Source organism: Tursiops truncatus, chromosome X (genome assembly GCF_011762595.2).
Source record: "Tursiops truncatus isolate mTurTru1 chromosome X, mTurTru1.mat.Y, whole genome shotgun sequence".
NCBI lineage: Eukaryota > Metazoa > Chordata > Mammalia > Artiodactyla > Delphinidae > Tursiops > Tursiops truncatus.
In genome coordinates this window covers 92,899,789-92,923,885 of record NC_047055.1, presented here as the reverse complement: position 1 = coordinate 92,923,885, position 24,097 = coordinate 92,899,789, and the positions used below count along the sequence as shown (strand labels likewise).

Genomic DNA, 24,097 nt, shown 5'->3' with positions numbered 1-24,097 from the left:
GCCCTGCATCCCCTTCCCTTGGTCCTCTGCACTTGCTTGCGCCAGGCCCCAGAGCCCAGCTGTGTTTGCGCCAAGAAGCCCCTGCCTCTGGACAACAAATTAAGTTGTACTTTTCTCTATTCTACTTAGAGGTTCATTATGTTCCAGGAATTCAGTTACATATAATGGCCCTCACTCAACAGCGGTGGATGCCAGAGGCAAAGCTTTTTGGATGTTACAAATAATGGATGAAATAAGGCCATTTCCCAGATACAACAGCAGCTGGCATCTGATGAATCCCCTCACATTGGTCTGCACTGGAAATGGCCAAATATCACTGTTCGTAAGTACTTACATCTCTCATGGAAACAACTCTGAAGGAAAAGCAGCTACTGAACTCTTCGCGGCAGTAAAGGCTTTCCCTCAACTCCTGCAGCGCACTACAAAGAGCCTCAGGATGGCAGTTCTTTCAAGATGGGCATCTCTTAAGGGCCACCAGAAAGTCTGCCTCTGCATCTTCACGGGTCAGATCTTGTTATGCTGAACTTTTAATGGGCAAGTTCAAATTAAGTCAAAGTAACCGACTAGATAGCTGAGCTGTTGGGTGGAGTCTGAAATATATATATATATATATACACACACACATACAATTAAATACCTGTTTATTTGATTAGTATCTCTCTCCCCAACTAGAGCTCAAACTTGCCTTGCTGTGCCCAGCACTTGGCATTGTGGCTTATACATAGTAAGTGCTTAATAAATGTTACCGAAAGAACAAGCACTTGGCTAATACTGGCCATTATACGATTTGATGAGTGTTAAATCTATAGTCAAGAGACAGAGAAAGTCTACTAGGAAATGGGGGCCCATGATGACAGAGACAGATCTCCAGAGAAACTAAAAGGTGCGGTGCCTTCAGGGACTTGGGAGCTGTTGGCACCCACTGCTGGCTTAGGAGCCCTCCTCTTCTCGGAGGCCCATCTGTTCGTAAGAGACTCTTCCTGATGAACCTCAGCCTGTGGGTGCAGCCCTCTGGCAAGGGGATTCGAGGTGAAATAATAACACTCGATTCCATCACAGCACCACAGTGGGGATGACAGACACCAGAAAAGTTGGGGACTCAATCTTTTCTATCAGGACACTCTGAAATGAGAGTGTCCTAACCTGCTTTGTCATCTACCGGAATTTCAAAGCAGGACATGGCATGCTTTGAATGTTAGGTGTTAACTACTTCAGTGTAGATAAGACCTCAGTTAATCATCACCTTCTAAGGTCATATCAACACACTTTCTGCTTGCACTTAAAAAGCATAGTATTTTCACTGTGGCTTTACAATAAACACAAAGCAAAAGCCCCATTTTAGGAAACATGCATTCACCCAAAGACAGGAGTGCTTCCTACCAGTACGAGAAGGAGCAATTCCTACCACGTCACTCTCCGGGCTAGGGGATTCTATTGGAATATACAGTCCTGGGTGGGCTTCAAGAACCACTAGCAGAGCTTATAATTTGCTCAGAAAGCTGGGCTGATGAAAACATTCAAGAAAATTTATGGCTGAGAGCATCAAATTTTTAATGCAGTTCTCGTCACACACAAAAAAATAAAGCTCCCTCTTAAGGATCTTATAAGATGAAGCCATGTTTGTCAGTTTCTTCCTCTACAACAGCTTGTCTGCAGGCTTGACTTACATGTGAGCAGGGTTTAACTCAGTGAAAACAAAATGCCTTTATTCTAACAGCAAAAGCAAGGATTTGTGGGAACAAAATGTCTACATTCTAAATCTATGAAAGGAGACGAGGCTGTGTTTCATCACCTCCTAGCTGGTACTTACAGGCAATTTTCTGCACCATTTTGGCAGCTATGGAAAATTAGTAAAAGGGCAGGAAAATAGGCAAAAACAAAAACAAAGATGATAATTCAAGAAAAATACATGGTAACCAAAGGATAAGAGCTAACCACAATGTGGCGTTTCAAACATGTTTGTGTATTAAATAAGATGGAGAAGTAGAATTTACCAAGGAATACATCTTTTGCAAATGAAATGACAAAAAATGACTGAAAAATATGAGTGACATAGAAATCTAGTTCTTTAATCTTCCTTAAATCTAAATATTTAATTTTCCTTAAAGTGAAAATCTCCAAGCCTTGATTTTACTGTCATAAGCTGGGGTGAGTCTAGGCCACTGTTAACTGAACAGTGCCAAGAGCGTCCTGGTGATTTCTAGACCCTGCAGAAGTGATGGCCTTCAGGAAAACTTTGTGTAGAGTTTCCTCTTAAGAATGACCCTACAGCAGATAAGCAGCAATATACTCACCAGACACTCCATAACTACCTTCTTATCTGCCCAGCAATAGAAGGCTGTGTAAGCCAGCCTGGTTCTAGATGGTGCTGCCGACCCTCGCGGGCACCATCTCCGTGGCGGCTGCTGACTTGAGTAGGCCTGAGAGGGGACAGAGCTCATTTCCAGGTTTGGTAGTCTCCAGGGGCCTGGGTAGAGATTCTGCACGGGTTCCACTCTGGAGGCTGCCTAGGGGAGTCTGGGCAGCCCAGCCAAGGAGGTGGATGCCTTCTAGTTCTCCCCAGGCAAGGCAATTCTTGGCCCAGAGCTCTCAGCACAGTCGCTATCAGGAGAGGAGGGGCTGGCAGCCCCGCAGGGCAGGAGCAGACCCATGCACAAGGCCATGGATAAGGCCCCCGGGGCGGGGACTGCACTGGAGACTAAAGCTTACATTTGCCTAATGATTCTGATCTCAGAAGAATCACACCTCGCTGTGGTGTGTAATTCCTACTCCTGAAAGAGGACCTCAAGCTCTGGAAATCTTACTGGCCAGCATGGAAAACAAAGCAGAGCTTCATTTAGTTGTCTTAATGAGATGGGGCTTTGCTCTGGAATGCACACACAAATGCATCCCTACTCGGGGGGAATGCTGATTAGAGGAAAAACTGATTAATTCTTACCTCATTCAAACCTGGAGTGATAGTTGGTGCGGCAATAAAAACAACAAAAGGAGCAAACTCTGCAGTTCTCAGGACCTTCAGTGCCTGTGTAAAAAAAAAAAAGAAAACTGAGACTTAAAAGGAGAAATAACTAATGCAACATTCAAATGAGTTCATAGAAAATTATACAACTGGAAAAGCCCTTGATTCAAATTTTTGGCAAGATATTACTAAATTTACCAACTTTGTAAATAACTTATATTACTTCTTTTCATCCAAAGGATGGAAAATAGCCACTGGCAAATAAAAGCTGACAAACTGGACGTTTTTCTTATGAATCTCATGAATCAATCCGACTTATTTTTCTTCAGAAACGTGAACACTGATTATGTTGGTTAATGTTCATTTAAACCTGGTTATTAATTGTAGCCTGAATTTTAATTCCTAGGAAATGCATTTCGGGGTAGACTCGGACCAGCAGGGTGGCTTCAGCACTTATCCAGAGTGTACTACACCACATTTCAAATTTCAGTTTGCTCATGAGGAGAGCAAATCATGGCCACTGTGACCGCGAGGGCTGTGTTCGCACTGACATAGGCCTTCTGAGTTGTCCTGAGGAAAGCCCTCTCCTCTGTGGGACTCATAGGGATGACACACTCTGTCCAGGGATGGAGCCTGGAGCCACTATAGAAGCCGTATGGCTGTGGGCAATTTGTAGGCCCATGAGAAGATGCAGCATTCAAGGGAGAGGGACCTCTGAGGCCCCTTTCAGTTCCATTTCAAGGTAACAGAAACCTCTAACTGCAAGCTACTAGTTTGCACAGACATACTGCAAAGCCAGCATCTGATGCTGTGGGAGTTGATTCTGATAAGGGGTTGCTGCTTCTGCTGCTCCCCTAGGACAGGACACCCCCAAGCCCGCAACAAAACCCAACATAGGCACACAGTTCACAAATGACTGACATGTAATTAATTCGTATGCGTCAGGGGTAAATATCTTGCGGCCCTTTAGATAAGAATTTAACATGTCTAGTCTGTTAGCCACACAGTTTGCTTTGTAAATAGCCTTTCAATTGTTTGCTTTGCCCTATTCCTCCCTCTTGTGTCTGGTTTGCTGTAGTAGCAATTTGGGTGCTCTGCCTCCAGTTTTGCTGCTTTCCAATCCTACTAAACCCTGCCACTAGAACAGTCTTTTGGAACTGCAAATCCCATTCCATCACTCCTCCACTCCAAGCCCTTCAGGAGCTCCTTCTTGGCCTTGGGATAAAATGTACCCTCCTGAGCATAAATGTCAGATCCCTGCCTCATGTGCTGGCCCACGCTTACCTTTCTGTCTCTTCCCTTCCATGGACTGGCCCCGCCGAAAGTACTTTCAGTTCCAGAAAGGGCCAGCCTTTGTCTTCCTACTCCCTCCGCCTGGACGTCCCATCCCCTCGTCCCCCTCCCCACTTTCCCTATTGCTTGGCTGAGCGTTCTTTCTTCTGGAAAGTCCTTTATGGGCTCTGAGCCGAGTCAGGCGCCCTGCCGCTATGCTCCTGACACACCCACACTTAGGCACCTGTAGTGCCCGCCACCCTGGAAATGCAAGTGCCTGAATGCTGGCGGCTAAGCTTCCTGAGGGCCGGGGCTGCGTCTTGTTCAGTTGTCCTCCTCATGCCCCAGATGGCACCTGGCAGAAATAGTCTTTTGACCAAACAAAAATGTAAAAGCAGTACATATAATTCACACAAAGTCTATTTTGCCTTTTGAGGCAGGTTTGACTAGAGGGCACTGTGCCTTCATGGCTGAAGAGAATCTCTTGGCCTCTATGAATATAAAGGCATGTAAGAGGCAAATTGGTTGGTAAAGGTTTTGACTTTCCTGTTTAGTGCAAGACTCACTTTTCCTAGGATTATGTTTCTGAATTTTATTTTTTTACTTATTTATTTTTATTGGACTACACTTGCTTTACAATGGTGTCAGTTTCTGCCACACAGTGAAGTGAATCAGCTATATGTATACACACATCCCCCTCCCCTTTCCCACATCCCACCCAACTAGGCCATCACAGAGCACCGAGCTGAGCCGCAGGTTCCCACTAGCTATCTGTTTTACACATGGTAGTGTATTTATGTCAAACCTAATCGCCCAGTTCACCCTCCCCCGCCACCATGTCCACACATCTGTTCTCTACGTCTGCCTTTCTATTCCTGCCCTGCAAATAGGTTCATCTGTAACATTTTTCTAGATTCCACATATATGCGTTAATATACGATATTTGTTTTTCTCTTTCTGACTTACTTCACTCTGTATGACAGACTCTAGGTCCCTCCACATCTCTACGAATGACCCAATTTCGTTTCTTTTTATGGCTGAGTAATATTCCATTGTATATATGTGCCACATCTTTCTTTATCCATTCATCTGCTGATGGACACTTAGGTTGCTTCCATGTCCTGGCTATTGTAAATAGAGCTGCAATGAACATTGTGGTACATGACTCTTTGAATTACGGTTTTCTCAGGGTATATGACCAGTAGTGGGATTGCTGGGCCGTATGGTAGTTCTATTTTTAGCTTTTTAAGGAACCTCCGTGCTGTTCTCCATAGTGGCTGTATCCATTTACATTCCCACCAACAGTGCAAGAGGGTTCCCTTTTCTCCACACCCTCTCCAGCATTTGTTTGTAGACCTTTTGATGATGGCCATTCTGACTGGTGTGAGGTGATACCTCATTGTAGTTTTGATTTGCATTTCTCTAATGATTTGTGATGTTGAGCATCCTTTCATGTGTTTGTTGGCAATCTGTATGTCTTCTTTGGAGAAATGTCTATTTAGGTCTTCTGCCCATTTTTGGATTGGGTTGTTTGATTTTTTTGATATTGAGCTGCATGAGCTGCTTGTAAATTCTGGAGATTAATCCTTTGTCAGTTGCTTCGTTTGCAAATATTTTCTCCCATTCTGAGGGTTGTCTTTTCCTCTTGTTTAGTTACAGTTTCTCCTTGTGGGGTAAGGGAGCCTGGCACATTGTTTTACCTGCCCTCAAACTGCTTTAATTGTGAAAGTCACAGGCTCAGATTCCCCATGGGAGAGCTCTTCAAGCTTCTATATGTTCATTTTTGAAAGAGGCAATTGGCATTTCCTTGCGAATCCTTTTGTGACTGAAGATTTTAGCAAGGAACAACCATCATGAAAAACTCTGTATATAGCTCAATCGAGCTTAACAGTGATCTTCACTTAGAACTGTCCTTTTTGTGAATATTATTTTGGGCCTTTTTCTATCCTTCCTGTGCTCATAATTCAGGTGACTCCAGGGTCAGTTGACACATAAGGTTTCCTCATCATCCCACATCCACCCAGAGCCACCTTCTGGGCAACTTAGATGGGGAAAAAAAAATCCTAAGGCACAGTCCCTACCCTTGCTTCCATCGCTGAAGCTACTCTGAGTGCCAGATGGAAGTCCACACAGCCACAACCCACGGATGAAGTCGAGAATGCCACCCCAGTCGTGAAATGGTCTTTTCTCCACTCAATGACTGCAGCCTGATAGCCACCCAATTCTCTGAGTATTTTCAGTTCTAGCCTGCTATTCTATTCTACACCAGAAAACACACGACTCGGCAACCGTTAGCTCCCTGCGGATTACCCTTCTCTGCACGGCATTCACACCCTTAGTTTTTATCCACGAAAACACGAAGGTCATTCTGCACCTACTGCATGAGACTGTCCAGGAAGACTGTACTCACCACACCACCAAATGCCTCTTATGTCTAAGAATCAGGTTATATTCCTTTAGTAGTTAACTCCAAGGAAAGAACTGACATACTTCTATTAGATGAGAATTATGTGATCCGTGACATTCTCCTCTTTGTCCTGGTTGCCAGGAAGTTCAGAGCCAAATTTCATGTTTATCACAGTAACTAACTACAGTAGTCTCTGTGGTTAGTACTGAATATATTTGCTTCCTCCTCCTTTTCATGGCTTTGAGTTTCTCTCCTATATTATTGTACTTTCAAAGATTATACGATGCCTAGAATCCTGACTGAGATGTTCTTGTCTAGTCTCCCTCTTATCTTCAGCAGAGTCACCACACATGTCCTCATTTTTTTCTCGAAGGCCTCTGTCCCCATACTCTGCTCTACTTATGGGTCTCAAGTGGGGGCCAGTTTTTTTTTTTTGTGTGTGTGTGTGCGTGCGTGCGTGTGCAGACTCAGCTTGCCTGAAGTTTAGGAACAGGAAATGGAATTGCTTCACAAGGATTCCCCTCCCTCAGGCCACTAATAGGTGGCTTTAAGATGATCTCTAAAACCACTTCCTTTTTGACTTTTAAGATGAGACACAAATTTGTTAATATTTACAGGCAAATATCTCTTTCTGAATCCCAGAGAGGGGAGAGAGAGTCTAGAAAGATCACTGAAAATACACTGGGTTCAAACAGCCAAAGAAGCATTAATTTAACATTTAAAGTTCTCTTTTGGAGATAAATTGATTTAATGGCTCATCTATGGCCAATAATTGTCAGGTTACTACCCTCAAGGAATAAAAACTCATTTGACCAAGTATCTAAGAAGCAGACATCTTTAAGACTTATCTGTTTTTTTGCAAAATTAAAAAGGGCAAGCATCTGAGTCATTTTGCACCAAGGTCTAAGGGCTTAAGGAAGAACACAGTGACCCCAGAAACAATCTTAAGAGAGCCAACTGACTTCACAAAACAGCCTCTAGTTTAAAACATGGCTGTTGTTTCCAAGCACAGATTCCTAACAAGACTGTACCTACCCCTTGATGACAACCTTTCCCTCTGGGGGCAGAAGCAAAGCCACAAATATTCTGCTACTGTCAACTCTTTAATGCTGCAAATGGACAAATCAGAATAAAATTAAAATCTAAAATTGTTTTGATTACACACTGGAGCTATTATAGTTCCAGCTTTAGGGACATAGATTATTTTCTGAGCCATGGCTTTATGAGAAGTCAGCTCTATAGCTTTCCTCAGGTTTGACCGCCTTACAGATTTTTCTAAATGTTAAAATAAAGATTTAAATTGTACTACTACATACATACAAGGCACACCAGCTTAAGGATTAAACAGGGTTAACTCTTCTAGGATGGTACAGTGAAAGGAGTCTAAGATTTACTGTAAAAACAAAACAAAACAAAAACCCCCAAATCCAAACCAAGACTGTTCAAGTGAAAATTACGTTAAGCCTTGGTTTCTTCATCCTCAAAAGTAGATACTGATGTCTCTAGCTCGGTGTTACAAGGATTAGGTAAGGAGTACTAATGCTTGGCAAAATATAGAGGAACACAGTCTATTCTCATTATTTTAAAAGAAGCCAGGTTACTCATTTTCTTCTGGTTTAAAGTCTTTAGGATAGTCCCTTAGGTTTAAAGTTGAACCACAACATCTTATACAGTATAATTAGACATGTGTTTGGTTTGGACTCAACTATCTAAAATTAATTAAGACGGCACAAACTAAATGAGCTGGCCCTGCCCGGCGCCACCCGCCCCGCGCCTATCCCCAGCCTGAGGCTCGGCCCCCTTCGCCCGTGTCCATCACTCTGTGCGGAAATGCCGCCAGCACGTCAGACAAGCTGCCTTACAAAGTCGCTGACATCAGCCTGGCCGCCTGGGGATGCAAGGCCCTGGACCTTGCAGAGAATGAGATGCCGGGCCTGACGTGCATGTGGGAGATGTACTCGGCCTCCAAACCACTGAAGGGCGCCCTCACTGCCGGCTGCCTGCACATGACCGTGGAGACAGCTGTCCTCATTGGGACCCTCATTGCCCTGGGTGCTGAGGTGCGGTGGTCCAGCTGCAATATCTTCTCCACCCAGGACCATGCAGCAGCTGCCATTGTCAAGGCTGGCATTCCAGTGTACGCCTGGAAGGGTGAAACGGACGAGGAGTATCTGTGGTGCACTGAGCAGATACTGTACTTCAAGGATGGGCCCCTCAACATGATTCTGGACGATGGTGGTGACCTCACCAACCTCATCCACACCAAGTACCCACAGCTCCTTGTCAGGCATCTGAGGCATCTCCGGAGAGACCACAACGGGGGTCTACAACCTGTATAAGATGGGCCCGCGTCGTCATCACGGAGATTGACCCCATCAACGCGCTTTAGGCTGCCATGGAGGGCTATGACGTTACCATCATGGATGAGGCCTGTCAGGAGGGCAACATCTTTGTCACCACCACGGGCTGTATCGACATCATCCTCGGCCGGCACTTTGAACAGATGAAAGATGACGCCATTGTGTGGAACATCGGACACTTTAACGTGGAGACTGATGTCAAGTGGCTGAATGAGAACGCTGTGGAGAAGGTGAACATCAAGCCCCAGGTGGACCGCTACTTGTTGAAGAACAGGCACTGCATCATCCTTCTGGCCGAGGGCCGGCTGGTCAACCTGGGCTGCGCCATGGGCCACCCCAGCTTCGTGATGAGCAACTCCTTCACCAACCAGGTGCTGGCGCAGATTGAGCTCTAACAGACAAGTACCCTGTCGGGGTCCACTTTCTGCCCAAGAAGTTGGATGAAGCAGTGGCTGAAGCCCACCTGGGCAAGCTGAATGTGAAGCTGACTGAGAAGCAGGCCCAGTACCTGGGCATGTCCCGTGATGGCCCCTTCAAACCTGATCACTACCGCTATTGAGAACCAGGCCCGCCCTTTGCCTTCCAGCTGCTGTCCTTGCCTGGGTCCCACCTCTCCTCCCCAAGAGCAAATGGCACCACCTTTGAGATTGGTTTGATAATGTTCCCCATCAACTCCCTGGGGCTAGTCAGTCTTTGGCCTCTGCTGCATCCCTCATACTGTTCCAAGTGTGGCAGGGGGAATTGAGAAGTCCCTCCTCAAGCCCTGGTCATGATAGAGATACATGGGAGTTACCCACAGGGAACCATGAGCTCAGGGGTTTTGGAACCGCTCACTCAGTCCTTCCTTAGGCTGGAAGTTGGCAGTGGTGTTCACAAAGCCCACGCACTTTACCATCCAGGCCCTCACTTGGCCTATGGACTTTATACCCATGTTCTTGGTTTACAGGCTCGTCGGTTCCTCAGCCCATGACAGATGAGAAGGAGCTATGTCAAAGGGTGTGGAGGAACTGCTGGCGATTGAATGCTCCTGAGAGCCCGGCTTAGTGCTTGGCATTCTCTTAAACCTCAGAACCATGAGGTTGGTACTTTTAGTCCCTATTTCACAGGGGTTGGAATATATTGTTAAGGGATAGCCAAGAAAGCACGAGAGAAGTGATAGCCAGAGGTTGAGAGGGGCCAAAGAAACGCAAAAGCACATTGTAACTTGATGGTTCCCATCACAACTCTGGGTCAAAAAGAGATTAATTTGGTTTATAATGTCAAAAGAGAGCAAGAAGGTGGGTTAATAAAAATTTTGGTGCCTAACAAAAAAAAAATGAGCTGAACCCCAGTGTTAGGTGGGGCTTTCTATGGTCCACACAGAGTGGGAGTGGTGTCAGCAATGAGAGGGTTTTTAAAAATGCCACATGGGGGGCTCCCTCGCTGGCACAGTGGTTGAGAATCCGCCTGCCAATGCAGGGGACATAGGTTCAAGCCCTGGCCTGGGAAGATCCCACATGCCACGGAGCAACTGGGCCCGTGAGCCACAACTACTGAGCCTGTGCGTCTGGAGCCTGTGCCCCGCAACAAGAGAGGCCGCGACAGTGAGAGGCCCGCGCACCGCGATGAAGAGTGGCCCCCGCTCGCCACAGCTAGAGAAAGCCCTCGCACAGAAACGAAGACCCAACACAGCCAAAAACAAACAAACAAAAAAGCCACATGGCACTTCTGTCATAGAGTTTTTGATGAACACTGAGGAAGGAATTTCACCCTTACCAGCTTGCCTTATTTGTATTCTTAGCTCATGCCACAATGCTTAGAATATATCAAGTACTTAATACACGCTGATTGAGGCAAACTGTCTGAGGTACAGTACAGCAGGTAATCAAATGGGCCGGGGTGGGAAAAGGTCCTAAGGAGGAGAGCCTCCCTGGAGCAACGAGCACCTGCCTGACAGCAAGTTGGTCATGGCCCCGGGCATCCTGAAGGCAGGGTGCGGGCCTTGTCCAGCCTGGGGAGAGAGTGGGCCGAAGGCAGAGAAGCCCAAGCGGTGCAGAGCCTGTGGGCACCTGTAGCTGGACCGCTGGATGCAGTGGCCGGTGTGAGAGCAGGACTAGGCCTGGGAGCACTGGGCAGGAGAGCCTGGGACCAGAGTGGTCAAGCAGACCAACTAGAGGAGCAGGATCCGGGTGATACCTGACCCCAGGGCCACGGGCCCTAAGAGGCTCAGGCAGAGAACAGGATCCCTATCTCTCCCGAGAGATCACGGTTCTGAGGAGGGGACAGAGGAAGCAGGAGAGAAGAATGCAGTGAGCCCTCCAGCAGACAGGGAGCAGGGAAAATGCCCAGGCCAGGCCGAGGGGTGTTCTGGTGCCCAGTGCCACACGTGAAAGTGACTGCTGTGGGCAGCCTGATAAGGCCGAGAGAAGTATCTCCCGCTCAGCAGTGCAGAGCAGTGCATGGCTGGGCTGGGCTGGGCATGGGGAGAGCTGGACGCCAGGAGTGGGGCAGCAGCAGCAATAGCGGCGGTGGTGGCGGCAGCAGGTGAGGCAGAAAGCCCTGGAAAGTGGACTGAGGTAATGCAGAGGGGGTCTGAGGAGCCCCGCAGCCAGCATACTGCTAGAGACATTGCTACCAGCAGAAAACGACGTTCAGGTGAAGACCAGTGTGGAACCCAAGGAGAGGATGTCGAAGACCAGGACCAGGGTTGAGACTTTTCCTCTAGCCACCCCTGGCCAGAAGATTTTTCCAATCCCTAGTAAGGAGGGATTAGTAGTTAAACAAAAATCCATCTGCATTACACATCATATATTTAGTTCTATAAAGATCCAAGTTCATTGTTAAGTAAACTGTATAGTGTTCACCCTAATGTTGCTTTCCTCCCCAGCCCCTTAACCAGATTCCAAGTTCAAGAACCCCATCAGGTGCTGTGACATGGAAATGGGTGAAGCCACTGGCCCTGATGTTAGGATCTTGGAGCCAAGTAACTGAGCGATCAGGCCCCAAGTCACACAGACCCTGGCTAAGCCGGTTCCGTCCTCCCTTCGGGGATGGCTAGGAGACCAAGTTTCATACAGTGGCCCTTGAACAGGGATCTTCCCTGCCTGGGGTAGCCAGGTAGGCCCTCTGATGAAATGGAGCCTGCTTGAGGGGAGCTGGTCTACCATTTCAGCAGGTGGTATACTGATTCTATTTGTACGTGATAAGGGATTTTTGGTACAGGTTGGTCTTAGAAATGGGAGGCCTGGGAGTCACACGGGCATCCACAAGCCTCTCTGGTAACCTGCCCTGATGTCTACAACTCCCAAATCCTTCCTACTGGGCTTTGAGTCCCACTTCTTCTTAGGTTGTCCTCAGAGGTGAAAAATAGCTTGTTAGCATTTTTGATGTAAGGCCTTTGGCTTTCTCCTTTTCAAGTTTAACAATTTCTATTGCTTCTAGTGTAGGACGTATCTGCAGATCATCTAATCGTCTCTGCGTCTAGCTCTGAGTCCTCTCCAAGTTCTCCATATGCCTCCTAGTTTTAGCTCAGGGTCAGGCATTGTCCCTCAGTAAAGAGATGGCAGAGGCTAAGAACCACCACGGGTCTCTATCCCTGCTCTGCCTGGCATCCCCTGGGGCTCGCTCATGCTTGCATTCATAAAGCTGGTGCTGTATTTCGGACCCAGGCCCCAGGATCAAAATTTCTTGCTGGCGATTAACGTAAGATGCTGGCAAAGACTCTGATGGTCTAGTGTGAGCTGTACCAAGAGAGGAAAGGTGGCTGCTGTGTTAAAGCGCCAAGAGTCTCATCCTGAGTCAGACTCCTGTAGGATTTCTGGCAGGCACAGACCCGACTGGGCACTTTATTGAGCTTCTGAGTATACCGAATCTCATAAGAGAACAGTCTCTACTTCTTAAATACACTGTGTGTGCCCTGAGTGCAACGATTAGTCAGCTTGCATTCTAGACGGTTAGCTCATGGTGCCTTCATTGCCGATACTTTCCTGTAGCTTACTATTCAATTATTATGTGACCTGTGATGTTCTGATGCCATTTTTCATTTCAGAACCTGAGCTTAGCATGCAGGCAGGACGACAGGGCGCCAGGGTTGGCTAGGCATTACCTGAGGCTCCACGTCCAGTATTGCGATCAGCCCTTGCTCATGGATCTTCCGGATGGTCTCCAGTTTTGTCCCGTACATTGCATCCTCGTGGCTGCCATACTCCAGGTACTCGTTATTAGAGATGTCTTGCATCATTTGGTCATGAGATACAAAGTAATAGTTCTTTCCATTTTCTTCATCTTTCTTTGGAGGTCTGGTGGTGTCTGCAAAGTTACATGTCAAGAGAGGTTTAAAAGGCTGAGCTTATGAGCTGATGCTCCCAATGGACCTACCCAGACTCAATCTCCTCTTAAAAGCTATGGATTCTGTAGTATGTCTCATGCCCTGTTCCCACCCCCAGTAGCTTTGTAGAACTAAATTCTAGAAGTCATATTTGTTTATGTGACATCGGACCACAGTAGTTGGTTAGTTGTTTGGTTTGGTGAATCTTTCTGTGTTTAGGTGAGATCTATTTCATCCCTTCATGGGTCACCACAGGGGAAAGACACTAAATGACCCAGGGTTAACATAACTCACTCTATGCCTTAATGCAGTTAGGTCTTAAGAGAAGGAAACAAGAAGAATTTAAAAAAATGGAAAACCACATATGGTTATTTAAATTTAAGTAAATTAAAATTAAATAAAATTAAAAATTCAGTTCATCAGTCTCACTAGCCACATTTCAGGGGTTCAATACCCACATGTGGTTAATGGCTACTGTACTGGACAGTGCAGATGTCTAATGCTGTCATTATGAGAGAACGTTCTATTGAACAGTGCTGGTATACAGCATCATGCAAAAGGAGAATGTCAGGATACAGCAAAAGGGATACCATATTGAAAATATAATGGCCATAGCCAGATATGGCCATAATAGTTAGGAAAGACCTAAAGCAGGAATTGGCAAACTAGGGCCTGTAGGCCAAATACGGCCCACTGTCTGTTCTTGTAAATAAAGTTTTATTGGAAAAGAGCCATGCTCATTTGTTTACATATTGTCTGTGGCTGCTTTCACAATGGCAGAGTTGAGCAGTTGTGTCAGAGACCATATGGCCTTCAAATCCTCAAATATTTGCTGTTTAGTCCTTTACAGAAAAGGTTTGCTGACCCCTGACCTAAGCGAGTGTATACTAAAATATCTGCCAATGAGTCCTAGTTCTGTGGGATACTAATAGGACCAGGATTCTGCAAAACACACTTTAGGAAATGTTTTTCTAGACAAGCCAGGAACAGCAGTTTTAGTTTTCTTTCTCTCTTTGCTTCTTTCCTTTTTTGAGCAAGAACAAATTCATGCTATTCTTTGTTGTACATGAGTCCAAACCCAGGGGGAGTTTCCCCTCTCCTGCCCCAACTAGACTGTAGAACTGCCAAGTGCTCATGGACATCAAAATGTGGATGTTTTAAAGAAGAACCCTTTCTCCAGGCACATGAAAAGCTGAAGAAACAGCATACTATGTTGATGCTGTCCTATCTTCGGTCATTTCGGTAGGTAAACATACGCTATGTATACACCCAGGGTCAAATATTACAGCAAGTAGACATGATTGGGGTCAGCAGTAACACACTTTAAAACCAAGCTAGTTAATTGGCCATTTAATAACATGGAAGTTCAATTGCTTATGTGATCAAGAAGAAACTAAATGTTAGTGAAGCTTGCTGTATTCATGATCTAGACATAAAGAGAATTAAAAGAACATTTTAAAGCGTTTTACTAGAAAACTCCAGTGGTACCAACTGAAAGAATATTTGATGAATTTCTTTTTTGAGTAAATCAGACAGGGTTCTGGGATGAGAGTGGTCTTATGAAGCCTCACAGCTCTCTGGGATGTAGAGAAAACAGTAAATGGTGCTGACATGGCATTGGAGGGCCCTACAGGATGGAGCCAATCTTCCTATTTTTTCCTATTGCTCTTTTTCCCGACCAGTGATTAAACCCGGGCCCTCGGCAGTTGAAAGCGCAGAGTCCTAACCACTGGACCGCCAGGGAATTCACTCTCCTGTTGCTCTTAAAAATCATTCTCCTTTAGCTCTTCCCACCCCGAACAAAGCTCTAACTGCTAAAAAGCTTTTGGGATTCAAATTTTAAACTTTGGAATAATAATAATAATAAAAAATAAAATAAAATGATGGTAGCAAGATGGCTATTATCTATCCAGTATCTGCTAAGTGTTCATATGATCTCAAATCCTCTTTATTTTCCTGGAATTACTTCATTTTGTAGTTGAGGAAACAAAGAAGACAAGAGGTTAAGGATAAGATATAGAAAATAAGGGGAATAAAAATATTACAGAGTTAAAATTCTTTACAATAAACAATGGATAGCACATTGGGTTTTAAAAGTGATAAAAGTCAAGAATTTAGGTACAGATTAAGGAAAATATTGTTATATCAAAGAAAATTATACTATCATTAAAACCTATTTTTCTGAAGAATAATTCATCTGGGTAACATTTATGGCATATTGTTGGAAAAATTAGATTACAAATAGACTGAACGAGCTCAGTCTTGTTAAACGACAACAATGATAACAACACACACACACACACACACACACACACACACACACACACACACACACACACACACACGACGTGTTTGCACCAAGAGAAGCCTGGAAGGGTATACAATAAAATATTGAGAGTGAGGTTGGGATTAACTGTTAACTCATTTTCTTCTTTGTTCTTTTCTGGACTTTCCAAATTTCCTATAATGAACAGTTATTACTTATGTAATCAGAAAAAATATGTAAATTACAAGATTAGAAAAGTACTAGGAAAAATATACTTAAAGGAGAGTGAAACATTGCTTACGTGGAATAGGGTACGCAAACCGGTCTGGGTGCTTTGTGATGAGGGTGTTTTTTATGTGTCTTCTCCCAACACCATGCGCACCTATGTCATTTTTTAAAAAGGAAGTTAAAAATTGATAATTGTTAATAATATTCATAAACTGTTTTGAAGATGAAAATAAGAAAGCCACTTATGCAGTTAAACTTACCTAACAAGACTAGTGTTTTCCTTTTGAATGCTGTCAGTTTTACTACTTCTTCATATGTAACAAGATCTAATTGATCAAACACTAAAATGCAAAGATTTAGAAAGAATATAAATTTACAGAAGGAATATTTCATGTATGTAAATTATAATTTTACTGGCAAAACCAAAATTATAGTAAAGCCATGTCTTAAAAAATATGGATCCAACTTACAATATATAGCTTACATGTAATTTAAGTCATATAACCTTTTGGGAGAAAATTTCATTTTTAAGCCCATGAAAATGCACTTTAGAACCAGGGTCATCCAAAGATATGTTGAGCACATGCATAAAAGTCCAGTTGTAAAAGATACTGCATATCTTTTCATGCAGTATCCAACAAATCATATGAATTCATTCAAAACAACATGCTGTTCATATTTTTGCAATTCTAAGAAATCAGCAATACTAAAAAGAAAAAGTCTGCAGACAGTGACCAACATGAATGCAACTAAAGTTAACCAAGAAAGAGGCCAGCTAGATTATTTCTAGGGATGGATGAGAGATGCATGGACAGCTGGTCTTTAACTTGATGGTTCTTTCTTTCAACAGAGTTGCTGAAGGTAGCATGCTAGATTTCCTTCAAAGTCAAGTTTTGCAACTATGATTCCACACGCTTTGGAAATGAGCATCTCAGAAGTTTTATTGCAACCCAGCTATCCATTCAATGGAAAGTCTTGGGTATGTAAGTAGGGGAACATGCTTCCCTGGGCCCCAAACTTTGTCAGCTTGTGTGTGGTAATAAGTAAGTTAGGATGGACAGAATGGGAAGAAGCATGAAGCAGAGTCTGAGCTTGGAAACTTTTGCAAAAGGGGAGTTCTCTAATCATTACAGACTGAGAAGAAACGCTTTAAAAAATGTTTTTTGGAAACCTGCCTCTTCACAAAACTATTACAAAAACTTTCCCAAGAGGATGACCGTTCCTGTCGAAGTTTAAGGTAGTCCAATTCTCACAACACATTTGAAAATTCTCACAAGAAGGCTAAAATCACGTGTCTATGTTTCCCAGAATATTTTTCTGTGTGGTACTACCCATATGTTGTCAGGCACACACTGAAATTTCTTTTTTAAAAGAATATTGAATAAGCTCTGGATTTTAGAGGGGTTGAAATAAATTCCATGAAATTGATTCCATGGTGTAATAGAGGAATCTGAGATGCTTCAGTCAATCATTAAGAGAAGCTTCTACTCCCTGAAACAATATGGCCAAATGCTTTGAATATCAGCTCAGTCCTTAACATTTGTGTTCTTCCCAGTAGCAAAGAACCTTAAAATGCAAAATAGGATACTCTGGAATGCAACAGATCAGAAACAAACGAACAAAAGTATCATTCCCAAAATACTAAAAAAAAAGAAATACAATATGTTAAAATAAGGGTTAGTGCATGTTAATGGGTATTTGTGCATTTTTTTTGATAACTTGATTGCATAAACGTTGACTAAAAGACTTAAAAGCATATTCTCTAGCAACAGCTAAAAACCACAAAATGCTTTAATGGCAGATTCAGAAAATCAAAATGAACATGAGGCTGTCTGCGTGGCGGAGCTAGCTAGTCATGCTGCAGTGGTAATGGAGCGACGAAGAGTTGCAAAAATAAAAGCAGGAGAGCTTACGGCATTGCTTTTTATACCTATTGCCCTCTGAGTGATATTTTCGTCAAGAAAAGTATGCTTATGAAAGAGGTCCATCAACAAGCTGATATATTTTATTATATAGAAATAATCAAGCATCTCACAAAAGAGCAAGATGATGACACAAGTTTTCTGAATGGTATACACATCTCTTTCCCTCTACAGAGCCCTGACTCCAATCCTACTGAATTAAGTCATTTTTTTCAAACACATAAGAATGAGTTAGATATCAACAATCAACATGACAAATGAACAGATATGTTACACATCAGTATCTTAACCATATATGAATAGCATGAAGAGGGTACTCCAGTCTAAATGAAATCATCACGTAGTCATAGGGTGGAGAAACAATAAAAAAGGATATTTTAAAATATGACATACAAAGAATATAAGGAGAACACTTAGAGACTGAACTTTTAAAGGTTTTAAGTTGTTTGCTGATTTAAAAAAAGGGACTTAATGAAAGGAAACCGTCAAAAACAAAGAGGCACAGTCACTCAACAGGTTACTTACATGCACAGAGGCCATTGGGAGTAAGACAGCATGAAAAATGTACAGGGGTCATTGAAATATGGCTTTTAATATATTAGTAAAATAAAAGTATAATATGCACAAAAGAAACTTTACCATGCAATATTCTAAACATGAGGCAAATAAATCACATTAAGAAACAAACTCATTTTAATAAAAATTCAACAATATCCTTATATAAAAGCCAGTGGGTTTTATATACTAGCATATGCATACAAATTTTGTCTGGGAATAGTTACAAGAAACCTTCTTCAGGGAGTGTAGGTGTGGAAGCCTTTTGCTTTTCATTCTGTATCTTTTCTAATCACATGTGCCTATTACTTTTACTATTAAAAAAATGTCAACAGGGCAGTGAGATTATGGGCCACTTTTTGTCGTCTTTAGAGTTCTCTGTATTAAAGAAAACAAAAATAATAGCTTTTTAAAGTCAACAGTACTAATTTGTGGTATTAAACATAATTTAAACACACCTATGAATGGTATTGTAGAAATCCTCTATGTTTGTATGTGTGTATGTAAATGGAGTTTCTCAGGATATTTAAATACCACTGCTCAGGGCTCTAACATTAAAAGAAAATGAATCAATGAAGAGTTTTAAAAAAGGTTTACATTAATAACTTGATCTTAAATTGATTTTGGAAGTCCTAGGGCTGAGGAATCTTAGTGCCTCAAAGAGTATAGTTCTTCTAGAAGCATGACAATACTTTTTGCATCAAATTTATGTGGCTAAAAGTCTTTCATGCATTGCAGAAAATGCATTTGCTGTAAACACTACACACACCATAATCAAATCTATTCCCAAGGCTTCAGAAATACTGTCTGGCATATTGTCCTGACTTCCTGGTAAGCTACTCAATGTTCATGACACTTTTGAGTATTTAGATACCTGTTCTCCAGTAGAATCTTTTCCATAAATAAGCCTTTAACATTGATTCCATATCTCAGTTGGAAAAGCTATCTTCAAAGTAGCTTTGAAGTATACTAGTATCTTCAAATACTGTACAAACCTCCACTTAGATAAGCCATTGTACACGGTAACACTGGGCCGAGTAAAGTGGGCCTAATGTTACCACATCCTCTGTTCTTTCAAGGAAAGGCAGAAACCCAGATTTTATGTTAAATATTTGATTTTCAAATGTGATAACTAATTAAGATTATTTTAAACACCGTGTGTATATGGGAAAAATAAAATTTATTTATGGGTCACATTCAGCTAATAGACTGCCACTATATAATGTGAGAGGTAGGCAACAATTTGAACAGAATTCTGCTTTAACTAGACATGTAGAATTTCCTGGTGACATAAATGGAAATAATTAATTCTAGTATTTTATCATTTCCATCAGTTCTAGATATTGATAAAGTTCTCATCCTTTATTTTTACTACAAATGTAAACAACTTCAGAATTTAATGATAAGGTTTGGATCTTGTCAACAATAGCTGCTGAATTCTCAAAGATTTGAAGCAGGAAACAAAACATATGCCCTTATTTTATTTTTTAAAAATTACTTATTTTTCAATGTATAAAAATCAGTTGCATTTTTAAAAAACTGAAGTACAGTTGATTTACAATGTTGTGTTAGTTTCAGGTAGGTGTACAGCAAAGTGATTCAGATTCTTTTTCAGATTCTTTTCCCTTATAGGTTATTACAAAATATTGAGTGTAGTTCCCTGTGCTCCACAGTAGGTCCTTGTTGGTTATCTATTTTATATATAGTAGTGTGTATACGTTAACCCCAATGGCCCTTATTTTAATTTACTGAGGACTACGGGATGATTCCCCCACTGTATTTTACAATCGACTTTTGAATAAGTCAGAAGACACCTTTCAGAAACATAGTTGGATTTGTGGCCTATGAACCCATTTGGCTAGTTCTTGGTATTAAAGAATATGGTATTTCAAAGTTCTCAAAGCATTTGCCTTCCCAATGGAGGTCAACAGTATGTGTTTCTCTCTTTTAGAGCAATTCTTTATGTAGGCAATGCCACATATTAGGATAAACTTTCATCATAGCTAAAAGCAGAACAGCTGATAAAATACTTGACTTTCCTTCCTGACAATTTCATCTCTTGTAAAGGCAAGGTAGTCAGTAAGTAAATGGTTCTTCTGGTCTTTATAATTAACAAAATGTAAGAGTTGGCTGGTGATGGGGAAGAATGCTGAAGAGATGGTGGCAGAAAGGACATGCCAGGCAGCATATTCTAGAAAGTCCAGGGAAAAAGCCAGCCATCTTCTCCAGACCAGAAAAACTAGTAGGAGAGCTCATGAGTGATGATTTTGTGCGGGTGGGAATCCTAACAATGACATTCTGACTAGACAGTCACAAATGAGCCTAAACACAAGTTCTGTACAGAAACTTGAGTGGCCCTGCAAGGACCTTATAAAAAGCTCAGATTTTCTATCAAAGGAGGCTCTCAGGCAGTGACAAATACTGACATGCAGAAGGAACTGTGAGCATGAGGAAGGCTCTGGGGCCCGGAAGACCACTGCTTAGGAAGATGTTGTGGATAACAAAGAAGTGGTGGGTCTCCTCTTAGTTTTAAGTTTACAAGAACTTAGATAGATCCATGGTTTTGGATAGGAGGTGTTGTGTTTAAAGACGACAGAGAAAAAGCAATTCTATTCCATTTCTATGAGGTTCCTGCCTTCTCTAGCAAGGGTGGTATAGCCTTCAAACATAATGGGCAATGTTTACCAGAGCTAAAGCTTAAGATAAGGGACAGCAAATGAGTACTTGGCTTCATTAAATGATATCCATTTATCAGGCCCAGTGATGAAATAACCTGAGATCCACTGAACTTTAGAATTAGAAAAGATATCCTTTATTGACTAACCCAGTTCCCTCGTTTTGAGGCCCACAGGAGCCAAGTGATTTGCCAAAGGTGCATGGATACACAGGTGTGCTAGCTTCTGGTCCTAGCTTGGGCTGGCTGTTAAGCTTACAGGTGCGTTTGCAGGACTACCAAGCACCACTTGTGATGAATCAGAGAGAACAGGAACAATGGAAGATCAGTGGTGCTCCAGTGGTCAAAGAATGGAAAAAGTTAACTCTGGAAAACACTGGCCACCAGATAGGATGCTGATTCTCTGGCAAAATTCTCAAGTGAATGATTCAACAGACTCTTTGTCAGCATTTAGAGAGTCTAGTTTTTCAATTAACTGGCTTCTTATTTTTCCTCAGAGCTAAATTAAAGAGTGTTGGCAAATTGGATACTCATGTCTACATGCCTTCCATCAGTAGAATATAAAAAGCTAAGGATGAATTGACAGCCTTATGGGCCATTTCTTTGCTTTTCTACGTTTAAATTAATTTTAATGCCATCTATATATCATTTAAAATCACTGTAAAAATTACAAGGTTATACATATATATGTAATGTCAACAGACCTTCTGAGCCTGTTAGAAGCTGATGGAAATAAAGGTGATTATGGAGACCTGGCAATAACCACTGACATTTTATGTTAAACAACATTCTGCTGCTACTACAGTGAATTTCTTCAAATAGTACTACTGGAGCATTTACAATTAGTTTTAACTAATTATATTTAACTAATCTACTTTGAATATTTCTTCTCTTTATAAAACAAAAATAGCCATTATCAGACTAGTGCTCTATAGTGGTATATAACCAGAAATGATACCTTTTATTGGAAATAAAAATGTGGCACACTGTAGCTATCATGATGGGAAAGATTTCCGCATTTAACTGAACCATTTAAAATTAAGCCATGTGGTCACTCACATTCATTCCACATTATACAATACTTCAAAATGTTTACTTTTACTCTCTGATCAAGAAATGAATCATTCAGAGTTTCAAAATAATTTTTCCTAGTGAATACTAATAAAATATAACGTTCTACAGAGGGAAATGCATTTCATATCTGTCAGAAATATTATACTGTCAAACTGGGTGTGCATGATAGCATTCACTTGATTTTCTTTGCCATATGTTTGAAGTTTGGAGTTATTTCTGAAACCTTGGGAACTAATCTAATGCCAATGTTGGGGCTTGCACTTCCTCAGAAGTGCAAGAAGTTCCTTATAAAAGGAGTCATATTAAGAAGTTATTGAAAATAAGTAAATCCCACCCTACATCATCATGCCTTTTCGTTAAGTTACATCCTGTGAGTCTTCTGGGAATTCTACTGCAACGACAGAGCATGCTTTTTTTGGTATTCATTTCAGTTCTTAGCAAATGAGTGAATATTTTGACTTAAGTTGAATGCAAGCTTCCATATAGACAAACATACCATGAAAGGTAGGCCAAGATAATGTTCTTGGTCTTTTAGGGGCTAAGAAATACCATGAAGGAAGAAGACTAGTGACAGGAACTGACCAAATTAAGTTAGTATCTATCTAATGTCATTTGCACTCTTTCAGATCAATCACTGAACCATTTGCAGCACAGCTCTCTGTTAAGAGCGCACCTTTGCCCTTAGAAATGTGGCACAGGGCCATGTCCAAGGGCCAGAGAGGAGCCAGGAGTGAGGGTATTTGCTCAAGGCCAATCTCAGCAAGGAGGCAAGAATCCTGGCAATTCAGCAAACTCTCAGTCTCTCATTTCTCAGGGGAGGACTTAATGTAGTGGGTTCTTTGAGTTCCAGAGAGTACTGTTTCCAAATAGCATTTTCTTCCTATAAAGTATAGCTCTGTAAAATATTTGGCAAATAACCAACATAATAATTGAAGGCAAGGGATTCTTAAAGTTTTTGCAAGCTGATGATCTCATATGGTGAAATTTTTTTTGATAGAGAACTCTGAAGACGGAATTGAGATGTTACATCTACTTCAGTCTTTGAGATGTTTAACCGGTCTCAGTAAGTCGTACTTTTCCCTACCTGCATTGTGCTTTGCCAAATATTTATCTTTGTACTGCTTCTTTTTCTTGCCAAACCAAGTACAGCTGGCTTGCTGCTCCTGTTTGGTCTTCTCCATGGCAATGCAAGCGACTCGCCTAGCACACAAAGAAAAGAAAAAAACTAATGTATAGTTTTATGCTGATAAAAGAGGAAAACCAGTCATTTGAAGAGTTTACATGAACCTGCGTGAACAAACTCCTCACAAACTTTTCAAATCATTCAGATAAAGGCTGCTCCTTGACAATTTCCTAGAAAGGTTTTAAAAATGCAGGCTTATACGAAAATAACATTGTATCACTTGAATATATACTAACTGATAACACAGATGAAAAGTCTAAACATATAGTCATGAAATACAGTGGAATGAGTGTGGGATTTTGAGTTGAGACAGGTCTGATTTGAATCCTGGCTCTATCACTTACTAGCTTTTATCAATTTAGTGTTAGGTGCTTTTCTAGGAAGTTTACATATATTAACTCATTTAATCTTTCTAACAACACGTGAAATCATGTCACCGTTTTACAGATGAGGGGATCAAAGGACTGAGAGGTTAATTAATTTGTCCCAATCACACAGCTAATAAAGTGGGAGGGTGAGGACAGTCTGGCACCAGAGCCCATGCTCTTAGGCGGTGCATTCTATTGGCAAGTTCCTTAATCTCTTGGAGCCTCTTGGATGGCTGTTGTAAAGAATTATAACAAAAAATGTAAATAATATCCCTAGCACAGTGGCAGGCACAGTAGATGCCTAATAAATGGTACTACTACTACTTGAAGATTCTAGGTAGGAAAAAAAAAGCTATGATTAAATCCAAAGTAAAAATTACATTCAGAAAAATCATAATTTTGTTCTACATAATTACAGTATTCAGCATTAGTAACATATACATAAATGTTGTTAAAAAGTTGCTCTCTTAGGACTTCCCTGGTGGCACAGTGGTTAAGAATCTGCCTGCCAATGCAGGGGACA

General features: G+C 42.0%; 1 protein-coding gene and 1 pseudogene across 15 annotated transcripts in view; one reads left to right on the top strand and one right to left on the bottom strand.

Moving 5' to 3' along the window:
* The window catches only part of CASK (calcium/calmodulin dependent serine protein kinase), a 389,881-nt gene that overhangs the window by 2,456 nt on the left and 363,328 nt on the right, over positions 1–24,097 (bottom strand). For 9 of the 15 annotated variants that reach the window (XM_073799304.1, XM_073799307.1, XM_073799309.1 and 6 more), the window contains 6 exons: positions 23,108–23,223; positions 16,059–16,139; positions 15,872–15,952; positions 13,083–13,285; positions 2,939–3,022; positions 2,295–2,420 (listed from right to left, as the gene is read on the bottom strand). In XM_073799304.1, coding sequence (XP_073655405.1) covers positions 2,295–2,420; positions 2,939–3,022; positions 13,083–13,285; positions 15,872–15,952; positions 16,059–16,139; positions 23,108–23,223 — 691 coding nt within the window. The remainder of the gene's footprint in view (positions 1–2,294; positions 2,421–2,938; positions 3,023–13,082; positions 13,286–15,871; positions 15,953–16,058; positions 16,140–23,107; positions 23,224–24,097) is intronic. The other 6 variants (XM_073799310.1, XM_019943592.3, XM_019943593.3 and 3 more) reach the window with 1 other exon arrangement.
* LOC141277642 (adenosylhomocysteinase pseudogene) lies at positions 3,457–9,709 on the top strand (annotated as a pseudogene).